The 12500-nt window shown below is 43.8% G+C and overlaps 2 protein-coding genes and 1 non-coding gene across 3 annotated transcripts in view; 2 read left to right on the top strand and 1 right to left on the bottom strand.

The window, feature by feature from the left end:
• utp18 (UTP18 small subunit processome component) overlaps positions 1-3298 on the bottom strand; it is an 11443-nt gene extending 8145 nt beyond the window's left edge. The window contains exons 1-8 of the mRNA XM_034298638.2: positions 2547-3298; positions 2134-2258; positions 1934-2029; positions 1755-1822; positions 1319-1422; positions 1025-1150; positions 683-857; positions 396-496 (exon numbers count right to left, since the gene is read on the bottom strand). Coding sequence (XP_034154529.2) covers positions 396-496; positions 683-857; positions 1025-1150; positions 1319-1422; positions 1755-1822; positions 1934-2029; positions 2134-2258; positions 2547-2750 — 999 coding nt within the window. The 5' untranslated portion in view covers positions 2751-3298. The remainder of the gene's footprint in view (positions 1-395; positions 497-682; positions 858-1024; positions 1151-1318; positions 1423-1754; positions 1823-1933; positions 2030-2133; positions 2259-2546) is intronic.
• Positions 3299-3452: 154 nt separating this feature from the next.
• On the top strand, positions 3453-7472 carry LOC117595820 (nucleoside diphosphate kinase B). The gene is made up of 5 exons (XM_034298364.2): positions 3453-3601; positions 5286-5418; positions 6412-6513; positions 6623-6735; positions 7221-7472. Exons 2-5 carry the CDS (start codon positions 5290-5292, stop codon positions 7336-7338), a joined length of 462 nt encoding a protein of 153 aa, XP_034154255.1. The 5' UTR covers positions 3453-3601; positions 5286-5289; the 3' UTR covers positions 7339-7472.
• LOC113529416 (small nucleolar RNA SNORA49) lies at positions 5602-5733 on the top strand. Its single transcript, XR_003403053.1, has one exon. It is a non-coding gene; the product is annotated as a small nucleolar RNA SNORA49 (small nucleolar RNA).
• Positions 7473-12500: the final 5028 nt, after the last annotated feature.

Here is a 12500-nt window from a genome sequence, read left to right as displayed (position 1 = left end):
TGCGTGTAAAGTGGATGTTTGCGTGTAAAGTGGATGTTTGCGTGTAAAGTGGATGTGTGTGTGTAAAGTGGATGTTTGCGTGTAAAGTGGATGTTTGCGTGTAAAGTGGATGTGTGTGTGTAAAGTGGATGTTTGCGTGTAAAGTGGATGTTTGCGTGTAAAGTGGATGTGTGTGTGTAAAGTGGATGTTTGCGTGTAAAGTGGATGTTTGCGTGTAAAGTGGATGTTTGCGTGTAAAGTGGATGTTTGCGTGTAAAGTGGATGTGTGTGTGTGTGTGTAAAGTGGATGTTTGCGTGTAAAATGGATGTTTGCGTGTAAAGTGGATGTGTGTGGATGTATGTGATGAGGTAATTGTGATTAAATGCTGAGCTGAGAGAAGAACACACTCCTGTACCTTCATGGTCATGAGGTGGAGGAACCCTGAGGAACCGGTGAGGAGCAGAAACTGTCCATCAGGAGAAACTTCAAACTCCTTCACTCTCTGTTCATTCAGACCTGCAGGAGGAACAGCAGAAACAAACACATTACAACAAAATCAAACAAAAAACCGGCATGTTAGGAGAAAACAGCCGACGTGCACTGAGAAGCGACCTCTCCCACACGTGCTCTTCTCGTGAAAACTACACCAGTGAGATGTTAACGAGATGTTAATCAGACCTCCTGCCCTGATTGTTATCTGACCTCTGACCCTGGGCACGGGGATGATCTTCCCCTCCATCATGTCGTAGATGTAGAAGAGTTTGTTCCTCATGCCTGTGGCCACCACCTGCTCTCCGTCAGCGCTGAAACACGCCTTATTCACCGGGAAGTTCTCCAGGTGGATGCTCTGGATCTTCGGGTTGGTCTTCCCGTCCACCTGAGGGGAGAGAGGACCGAAGCTCATGACCTGTATCTGCAGGATTTTACACACCGCGCTGCTGCCGCCACGTGATTGGCTGATTCCGTTCAGTCATTAATAATCAGCAGCGACTGCGGAACCGTGAGGCTGTAATTCACCGTCAGTCCACTAGAGGCGCTGCGTACCTGGAAGAGGGAGATGGTGTGATCGAGGCCGGCGGTGAGGACGACCTGAGCGGACGTGTGGAACTGCACCGAGGTCAGGCGACCTTCACCCGGGTTAGCGTTGTTAGCATTCAGACACTTCTTTATCTGGAGAGAGACACAACAACCTGTCTGAGCTCAGGACGACAAGATGACCTCATCAAAAAGCACCAGCCAATCAGACGCAGCCATGGAGGGACTAATACAAACAAAACTTGTTTATTTATTTGTTTATTTATTTATTCCACACACAGACAGACACACACACACACACACCTTAATAATGCCTTTAGGGAGAGTTTCAGAGGCAGCAACGTAATTTCCTGTCCTCTTCAGCAACTCATCATCATCATCATCTTCTTCATCCTCGTCATCTTCACCTGAGAGACAAACAAACAAATAAAATAAAGCAGGAATGTGTGTGTGGTTTAAACGATTCTTTAAAATGATTCTGAATCATCCGGGACAGAAAATGCAGAGAAAATGTGCGTTCAGTTTAAATGATTCTTCAAAATGATTCAGAATCACCTGAGAGAAAATTAAAGAGGCTGCAGCAGGAATGTGTGTGTGTGTGTGTGTGTACACATGCGTGTATGTGTGCGCACACGTGTGTGTGTGTGTGTGTGTTTGTGTGTGTGTATGTGCACATGCGTGTGTGTTAACGTGATTCGTCAAAATGATTCCGAATCACATCCCGAAGATGAATCATTACCTTTCCTCTTGCTTTTCTTCACAGTGGTCTCCGCCCAGGACGGGACTCCGCCCATCGCCTTCTGGAACCTGACGAAGGTCAGACAGGTGAGTGTGTGTGTGTGTATAACTTGTCTCTCTGCGATGAGCGTGTGTGTGTGTGTGTGTGTGTGTGTGTGTGTGTGTGTGTGTGAGACTCACTGCTCTTTGAGGCGCTGCTGCAGTCTCTGCTTGGACATGGACGCCTCAGCGTCACTGCGAGTGAAGTCCTTGCGGAAACGATGCGTCATGTCCACACTGCACAGAGACACGTTATAGACATTACTACACCTGAGAGAGTCTAAGCACCGAGTCTAATAGAACAGGTGATGTGACCTTTGACCTGCAGACTGAGCACTTACTCTTCCTCCACTTCATCATCCTCGTCCTCCCACACGGCTTTCCTCTGTGAGGGGAGACGAAGCCTCGCCTCGTTCTCCGTCTCCGAGTCACTCGTGTCCTCGTCCTCCTTCTCATCATCACCGTGCTGATCGCACACACACACACACACACACACTTAATAAAACATCACATGCTCTGAGTGTGTGTGTAAAACAACAGGATTTATACTGATGATCAGTTTATTCAACACATCATGATATTAAAGTTTTTAATTCACTCTGATATTAAACACAAACCAGAATAAAGGACAGAAATGACAGGAATGTGATGAATAGTTTTAGAATTGTGTTTTAAATCCCATTAAACAGCATCACAGCTCCACCAGGATCCAGTAGAAGGTGTGTGTGTGTGTGTGTGTGTGTGTTAAACTGACCTGCACTAAGCGCTCCAGCAGTTCCTCCTCAGCTCCAAACACCAGCTCCTCCAGCAGCTTCACAGACTCATCTTCTTCTCCTAAAGCCTTCAGCTCCTCAGTGTGTTTCCTCCTCTTCTGCTCCTCACGTGCAGCTTCTGCAGGAGCACCTCCTTCCTCTAACAGCGGCCTTTTCACTTTACTACGCGCTTTCTTCTCCTCCATCGCTCACTGATTAAACACTGATTAACCCTTTAATACTATTATCATTAATATTAATATTTATATTACCACACACGCTAACTTTAATCACCGAGCTACACACAACACTCAACATGTGCCATGTTTTCCACCGAGCACGGACTGACTTCCGGTTTCGTGACCCACAACCCCGGAAGTTTTTCCGCTCCCCTTCCCCCCTTTTCTTCCGGTTTGTACTATAAAAGTCTCTGACCTTCAAAGTTTCACACCAGTGCTTTTTTTTTTTCGCCTGGAAGACTAATGTTGAAAAGTATGTAGAGATGTATTTCTGCACTAAAGAGTTTCATTATCTTAGTAAAATATAATATATTTGATTAGTTGTTTTTTTTTTGCTATGGAATATATTCTTAAATAAAAAATGTTGGAAAAAAATAATTAAATGGTTATTCTCAGAGGATAAATTCAATTCTAGTAAAAGAAAGAGAAACAAAATTAAATTTGAGTGAATGTTAAATAATTGTAAACCAGTGGCTGATGTTTTAGTGAAAGTGCGATGTTAAAGTGCGATTTCAGAAAAAAAATTATTAATAATAAAATTGTAAAAGTTAAATATTAATTAATTACGAAGCCGCAGGCAGAAACACACTCAGAAATCAGCGTCGTCACACTGGTTGCATTAGCCAATCAGATGACAGATATTGCCTGCCAATCAAAGTGCGCTTTGACCAATCAACAACGCAGACGTCCAGGTCTTCTACTAAACCCCGCCCACTTTCTCGGCCCTGGCTATATAAACACCCTGAGCGCTGGGCCGCTTCTCGCTCGTTGCCTTTCCAGCTCGGAGTGTTTCTGTGTCCTGTCCTCGCTCTATACAGGTCTGTACACTTATTCTTAATAACTGGATCATTTTACTGATTTTATCTTGTTTAAAAATCCAAAACAAAACTCATCCGGGTACTTCAGCTAAAGCTGCAGCTACTGCTTAAACTGCGCGAGCTTTTTTTCTTTGACTCAGAAGCTATAGCTAACTATCGGAAGATAAACCAGTCACAAATGAATAGACGTTTACTGTATTTTCTACTCAAAAAAATTCTTTTTGATGGCTCGCTTTCAGTACTTGGTGTGTAATACACACAGGTTTAAAAGCAGGTGAAGCTATGCTAAGCTAACAGGAGGAAGCGGTCTCTCTGACAGGACTGAGCGCTGCATGGAGTCGCACGCGCTGCGGCACGAGCGCTGGCCATCGGCTGGAGAGCGGAAAGTCTCGCGAGAGTTTACGTGAACTTTAAAATGGCGTCGCTCAAACGTGCGCTGTAGAGCCTCATTGTTTTCCCATTCAGTCTTTCATACATATTTATAGACATAGATATGTATAGATAAAGTGTTTTAAAGATCCGACCATTAATGCCAGGAAATACTTAACATAAGGAATGCTTTTCATTATAAGTATAATTATTATCTTTCTAGCCTTTAGTAGGAAGAAATAAAGGCATTCTGGTACCTTTTTTTTTTTCCCCTCACAATGTCTTTGGCTTTGGCTCGAACCCAAATCTCTCTTTCACTATAGATGTGCACTATGTAGGGGGAAGTGGATCAAAGTTCAAGGCTCTTTATTTGTCGCATACATATTATATACATGTGATGTAATGTAGTGAAATGTTTGTCCTTAGTGCCTCGTCCCACAGTGCAACAATGAACTAGATAAATACACACACGCGCGTAATAACAGAATATAATAAATGATCACTACACCATGTCTGGAACTGTTTGCAGTAATAAACACTGTAGTGAGTTTAGTGTACAGTCTGGTCGAGATAAAATCCATATGCTTGCCGTTACACGTATATAAATCAGAGAGCAGATCTAAGCAGTGACGGCGCATAAGCACTGCAGAATACGCTGAATATGAGCTTCTCTAATTAAACCCCTAATTAAACCAGGAGCAGGAGGTTCATCAGAAAGTGCTGAAGTGTAACGAGAACGTTAAAGCTCCCGGCACTATATTTACTCCTCCTATATATAGCGTACGTGTGTGAGAGAACACACTTACACACACATTTACGTGAAATGAACCGCTAGAGCATACACACAGTAAAGTCCCTGTTTATCAGGTGTGTGTGTTTTATATAATGCTGATAAACCTCATTACAGTTTACATTCTCCTTCTCTGATTAACTCCAGCGTTGCCCAAATCCCAGATATCTCCTCTTCCCTGTAAAGATGCTCTACATAGGGGAATGAATAAGCAGTTATTAAGTGAACACCTGCTTATGAAGCCTTATAACGGCTTTTACGCTGCGTCTCGGAGCCGAGCAGCACCACGCTGTAGCTTTACATTAGCACAGGAAGCGGTGTAGTTTTATCGATCAGTGGAAGGTTAAGAGAAATAAGAAGAGTGTTGCATATTTAAGACTTTTTACGCACTAGATTCACACCTGTGATTCCCAAGCCTTCTTAAGATCTTTATTTTTAATATTAAAGTAAATGTTAGATAATTAAACATGGCTCTTTGAAGTTTTTCAACTTTAAACCTAAAGTGTGTGTGTGTGTGTGTTTCAGTGTCATGGCTGCCAAGGCTGAACGCACCTTCATCGCCATCAAACCTGACGGAGTTCAGCGAGGACTCATCGGTGACATCATCAAACGCTTCGAGCAGAAAGGCTTCCGCCTCGTCGCCCTCAAGTTCCTGCAGGTGTGTGTGTGTGTGTGTGTGTGTGTGTGTGTGTGTGTGTGTGTGTGTGTGTGTGTGTGTGTGTGTCCACGTCTGCGGTCTGATCCTCCGCACGCTAACGTTTCCACTCCAGACGCTCGTTTCCATTTATGCAAATTCGCACCTGTCTGTGTGTTGAGGCCACACCCACTCTGCCGCGTGACTCCTCCCCCTCCTTACTCCAGCTGCTCTGACTCGGTGATGTGGTCTGGCATTGACGGGGGAAACAGGAACCGCTCCACCACACGCTTCCACTGCGGTTAGCGTCGGTGCAGGACTAGTGGTGGAGCGAACACGCTAATCATTAGCCTGGGTGCTAACCGGAGTGCTAACAGCTAGCGCATGCGCTCTCGCTACTAAACAGTCAACATTAAGTGGGATTTATACACTTGATCCTCCTCCTCCTCGTCCTGCTAGTTAGCCGTGATGCTAATTACTCAGTGGCTACATTAACGTGGCTCAAGCGAACTTCCTATTGCGAGTCCTGGTTACTCAGCAGCTAGCTAATCCGCTAACGGCGTAATGATTTTAACGCTAATTATACGAAACGAGGAATAAACCTCCTCAGGGCAGGATGCTATCAGGAAAATAATCAACACCACACAACTACTGTCCTCACCCCAAAGCGCTCTATTCCTCTTTTACCACAGCAGCTTACCGACATTTACACTTTAATAAAGAGCGACATGGTAGTTTTTATCCGTTTATAGTAAACATCAGCGGAACGAGTTAGTTCCTGTTGTCACTTATGTTACAGCAGCTGTAAACACTCGTTCCCTCACCAGAGTCTCTTTATTCTCTCTCTCCAAGTTAAGATTTTAAAAAATAATCGCAGCTTGTTCCGCTTGTTACTGTGAAACCGCAAAGAAGCGTAAACTCCTCCGTCCTGCTGAAGATGTCGGAAAACTTAGTTACAGCTTTAATGTGTGTGTGTGTGTGTGTGTGTGTGTGTGTGTGTGTGTGTGTGTCTCGCAGGCCTCTGAGGAGCTGTTGAAGCAGCACTACATCGACCTGAAGGACCGCCCCTTCTACCCCGGCCTCGTCAAATACATGGGCTCCGGACCCGTCGTCGCCATGGTGAGGGAGTTCACCTGTAACGCTGTACAGCGCAGTCTTCCTGATTAGCACAGGATAAAGCTAACTGTGTGTGTGTGTGTGTGTGTGTGTGTGTGTGTGTGTGTGTGAGGTGTGGGAGGGTCTGAACGTGGTGAAGACGGGCCGTGTGATGCTGGGAGAGACGAACCCGGCCGACTCCAAGCCCGGCACCATCAGAGGAGACTTCTGTATCGAAGTGGGCAGGTGAGTTAACGAGCTCATTAATTACAGGTGTGCTTACAGGTGTTCAGGTCACGCCTCCTGATTCATTCACCGTCACTGTGACTGTAAGTGAAGAGCTTTATGTATGTGGTTTGGGACGCAGCCTGTGACGGGTGTCGTGTAAAATAGTTATTTCTAGTTTATTATTATTATTATTATTATTATTATTATTTCTAGTCGTCCATCTTGAGGCTCTGTACTGAACGTAGAAAGCGTGTTGCAGGGTCCTAGTGCCAGTCAGTTTTAACATTCTGTAGTCAGAGTAAGTTTACAGTTGCGAAAGAAAACTAGAGGAGTTTAAATACTGCTAGAAAAGGAAGTAGTGTTCTTGGTGTTTATGAAGGTGCATTATGGGTAATACACCATGAGCATGAAGAAAAATAACACTCGTCAGTGTGTGTGTGTATTTGGGACACAGCTGTAAATAACGTGTGTGTGTGTGTGTGTGTGTGTGTGTGCGTGCGCAGGAACATCATCCACGGCAGCGACTCTGTGGAAAGCGCCAACAAAGAGGTCGCTCTGTGGTTTAAACCCGAGGAGCTGGTCTCCTTCAAGAGCTGCGCTTACGACTGGATCTACGAGTGAAGCGGACCGTACCATCTCTCTCTCTCTCGCTGTCTCGAACTTGGATCAGTCCGAACTCTCCCTCTGTCCTTTTCCATCTCTGTACGGAGTTTAACAACTGAAGCACTTATGAATAAAGTCTTCATGAAACGGTTTCATCCGCCTGTCCCTCAGTGTGCAACACACACACACACACACACACATACACACACACACACCCTGTTCATCATCTATTGTACTATTCAGGCGAGGTTAGTTTTTCCACATGTGTGTGTTCTATACCGTAGAGAAGGTCTTCACCCTACACACTCCTGGGTGAAAAAACCAGGTGAAGCCCAAAATGGTGGATATGAAGCTTTTAATGATCTTAAGAACAGATGATTGGTGAGAAAATGAGCAGAATGAAGCGGATGCTCTCCTGAGAGCTCCTGTGCCTCCACTCGCTGGTTTGCTGTTTGGGGAAAAGCTAGAAACGGAAATTCACTTCTATATTCGTCTTGTACACAAAATCATGATAATGATTCAAATGTTTGATGTAAAATTCAAACTAACACGTCTGGGAGTACAAACTTTCCCAATAATATCTTCTGGGATGTGTTTTTTTTTTTTTTTTGTTAAAAGATTAGTGATTATTTGGTTTCCTGACGCAGCTCATTAAGAGCCACACACATTCTGAAGAGGGAATGATGTAAACACAGGAATCAGGTAAAGTCAGGTTTCACGAGACAGCACAGGTGTGAACACTGAACTTTAACTAAACCCTAAACACTTATCTTTATTATAAGCGCTTGTTATAGGGGGCGTGGCCATGCTGTTATCGTTACAAGGTCACATGACCATGATGTGTCTGTACCTGTGCTAGGAACTCTAACTTTCCTAAAATCTTCACTTTCCCTGATTTATTGTGAGTTTTGATGCAGATTGTGTACAGTAACCTGGGGGAGAAGAATGAAAATAAAGAAATAAAATGAAAGTGAAAGGAAAAAGAAAGAAGATGAAAGATTTTATTTGTCACATACACAGTTATATACAGGTTATAACTCAGAGTGACATGAAAAGCTGGCCTGCTCCTCTACAGACTGCTTTTAAATACGAAATTAAAAATCAGAAATGAGTAAGAAATAAATATCTGTACAGGATGAAATTATAAATATGATGTGAGGAAGTTTGTGGGAAGAATAAAGAAGGAAGGATGGGGGGGAAAAGGAGAAATGCTGTGGAAAAGTGTGGAGCAAAAATATTAACAGGAAGAAGGCAAAGAAAAGAGGAATAACAAGTGTAAAGAGGAAAGTTTTTACTTTTTAAAAAAAGATTTTTTGGCACATTTGCTTTATAAACTTAATGATTTAATTATTTAAATTCTTTACTGATTTAAATTTACACCATTTACTTTAGTGTGATTTCAGATCACTAACAACCATCTAGAGCTGAGTTTTTAATATGATCACACACACACACACACACACACACACACACACACACAGGGGATGTCGTTAGCGAGAAATTAATTTTAGTTCCCGTGTGTGTGTGTTTCTGCTGATCTAATCTAATTAACAGATGCAGCTGAAGCAGAACACACACAGCACATTTTTATTAAAAGCAATTTATAATAATAGAAGATAAATTTGTTTTAACTGATACATAAAAATTAATCAGTAAAATATAACACTGCTGATGAACAACATGACTCACATTTATTTATATTTTTATTTATAAATGAAATAAAACTTTTTCTTTTCTGGTACTGAGGTACTGAACTGGTGAGTATGAGCTGATACACACCTGATTATTTTCTTTAAAAACTACTCCTCTTTGATGCACTTTAGCACAAAAAGCACTTACGTTATATAATATATAATAAATATAATATATAATATATATAACCGAATCATTACAGAAAAAACGGTCAAGTCTCTTTCTATGTAAAGAAAACGAGATCATGAAGAATAAAACAATAAAGAGAGTGTGATGATGAGGAAAAGAAAGAAATGAGAAAGAAAAGAAGATGAAAAAAAGGTAAGGAGAAAAAGTGAGCAAGTGGATGGAAAAGCAAAGAAGAAAAGCTACACCTTACCTACACCTAGGCTGCCTTATCCTCTGTTGATGCTTTCTCACACACTCCACGAGAAGATGGCAGAGGTGGTGGTACAGGTCTGCTGTAGTCTCGGAGATGGTGCTTCACACCTCTGTCCCTGTCTCATCTCAACATCTCATCCTTTTTATTCAATGTAGTTACAGTTACCTCCCCGATCAACCTTCTCATCGTTGTCATCTACCGACCTCCTGATCCCCTCGGGGCCTTTCTTGAAGAAATGGACATGCTCCTCAGTCTTTTCTCTACTCACACCCCTCTTACTGTCCTTGGAGACTTCAACCTCCCTGCTGACAAGTTCCAGTCCTCTTGCCTTCTCCCTCTTCTCCATTCCTTTTCCTTAACTTTCAACAGCTGTCCTCCTACACATAAAGGAGGAAACACCCTGGACCTTGTCTTCAGCTGCCCCTTTCCTGCTACAGACATCAATGCTACCCCTCTCCACATCTCTGACCATCTCTTGGAAACCTTCACCATCACCCTCCCTGTCCTGCCTAAAACCACCAGCTATCAACACTTCTCCTCCACTTGTAAAAACCTTCACTCTATCTCCCCTTCCTCCTTAGCTTCCTGCACTCTATCATCCCCTCCCGACCCTGACTCCTCTTCCTCCCTACCATTGGAGCTAGCCACTGACACTTTCCTCTCCTCACTTTCCTCATCCATGGACCTCCTCTGCCCTCTATCTTCTAAACCCAGGAAGATTTCCAGCCCTGCTCCTTGGCTATCGGATGTGTTACGCAGTAATCTGAGAGAATTAAGAACAGCAGAGAGGAAGTGGAAGAAATCGCAACTTGACACAGATCTTGTCTCTTACCGCACTCTCCTGTCTAAATTTTGTGACTTCTGCTAAGACTGAGTTCTACAAGGAAAAGCTGGAAACTTCTGCACAAGATCCTCACAAGATCCACAACATCTTTTCTTCACTACTCAACCCACCGGTTCCTCCTGCTCCATCCTCTCTGACTGCTGAAGACTTTGCTGCTTTTATGATGAGAAGATTGAAAAAATCTGCCAGACGTTCACTTCTACTCCTGCTCCTACACTACACACTGAGGATTCTCCTTCTCATTCACTGGCACAGTTTTCTAAACTAGCAACAGAAAAGATCCTGCAAATCATCTTATCCTGCAATCCTACCACCTGCCCATTGGATCCAATCCCTTCCACAATGCTCCAGACCTTCTCTCAAGACCTCCTCCCCTTCATCACCACTATCATCAATGGCTCCATAACATCTGGTCATGTACCAACCTCATTCAAGAGAGCAAGGGTTATTCCCATCCTGAAGAAACCCACTCTAGATCCCTCTGACATCAGCAACTACCGACCAGTATCATTTCTCTCTTTTCTTTCTAAAATCCTTGAACGAACTGTCTATAATCAGCTGTCTCTCCATCTCTCACAGAACAACCTCCAAGATCCCAATCAGACTGGCTTCAAACCAGCACACTCCACAGAGACTGCCCTTTTGGCCGTCACTGAGAAGCTACATGCCGCTAGATCAGCCAAACTGTCTTCAGTTCTCATCCTCCTTGACCTTTCAGCAGCGTTTGACACGGTGAACCACAAGACTCTCCTATCCACCCTCATGAGCCTAGGAATTCGTGGTGCGGCATGGCAATGGTTTGCTTCCTACCTGGAAGGTCGGTCATATCAGGTGACATGGAGGGGATCCACATCTGCTCCTCGCAGACTCTCCACTGGTGTTCCACAAGGCTCAGTACTTGGTCCTCTCCTGTTCTCCCTCTATACCCGATCTCTTGGTGCGGTCATATCCTCACATCGGTTTTCATACCACTGCTATACAGATGACACTCAACTCATCCTCTCCTTCCCTCCCTCAGACACTCATGTTTCTGCTCGGATATCAGCATGTCTGGCAGACATCTCATCATGGATGACAGCTCATCAGCTGAAACTTAATCCCACCAAAACTGAACTGCTGTTCATCCCAGGTGATTCATCCCCATCTCAGGATCTTGTGATAATTCTAGACAATTCTCTGATCTCGCCTTCGGTTACTGCACACAACCTTGGGGTAACCATGGACAATCAACTGTCCTTCTCCTCTCACATTGCTAATCTGACACGCTCATGTCGATTTCTCCTTTATAACATCAGAAGAATTCGTCCATTTCTTTCCTCACAGGCCACACAGGTGCTTGTTCAGTCGCTTGTCATTTCAAGACTGGACTACTGCAACTCACTCCTGGCAGGTCTGCCTCTGAGCGCCATTCGTCCTCTGCAACTGATCCAGAATGCAGCTGCACGACTGGTTTTCAACCTTCCTAAGTTCTCCCACACCACCCCATTGCTGCGCTCCCTCCACTGGCTTCCTGTAGCTGCTGCATCAGATTTAAAACACTGATGCTCCCCTACAAAGCCAAAAACGGACCAGCACCCACTTATCTCAAAGCTCTTATCACACCTCGAGCGCCACCACGCTCCCTCCGGTCCTCTAGCACTGCTCGACTGATCCCTCCATCTCTCAGGGTCCAAGGAAGACCTGCATCGAGACTCTTCTCTGTTCTGGCGCCAAGGTGGTGGAATGAACTTCCCCTAGATGTCCGAACAGCTGAGTCACTGGCAGTCTTCAAACGACGTCTAAAGACTTACCTCTTCCTAAAGTACTTAAGTTAGCACTTACAAAACAAAAAAAAAAAAAAAGAAAAAAAATGTATTGTCTGAGCGCTTGTCTATTTCCTCCCCAACAGAGTTTTGGACTGATGGTGTTCCTAGTTTGTGACCTAGTGAGCCAATATCAGGAGGTATTTTTGATTGACTTTCGTAAGTCGCTCTGGATAAGGGCGTCTGCCAAATGCCATAAATGTAAACGTAAATGTAAGGAAAAGCAAACTGAAGGAGTGAGAGAATATAAAGCTTTTGTCGCCCTCTGGTGGAGGTCTGAGGTGTGACACTTTCACACTTTATTCTGAATACAGTGTGTAAAGTCTGTAGTGTGGATGGAGTCTCTTACTGTTTAATGTTCATATCTGAAAAAAAATCTGTTATGAATGACAGTTTTTACATTAATTGTTATAGAAGAAGTTACAGAATTGAGGAGAAGAAGGTGTGGCAGGAAACACAC

Source organism: Pangasianodon hypophthalmus, chromosome 23 (assembly GCF_027358585.1).
Source record: "Pangasianodon hypophthalmus isolate fPanHyp1 chromosome 23, fPanHyp1.pri, whole genome shotgun sequence".
NCBI lineage: Eukaryota > Metazoa > Chordata > Actinopteri > Siluriformes > Pangasiidae > Pangasianodon > Pangasianodon hypophthalmus.
This window is presented reverse-complemented; position numbering and strand designations above follow the sequence as displayed.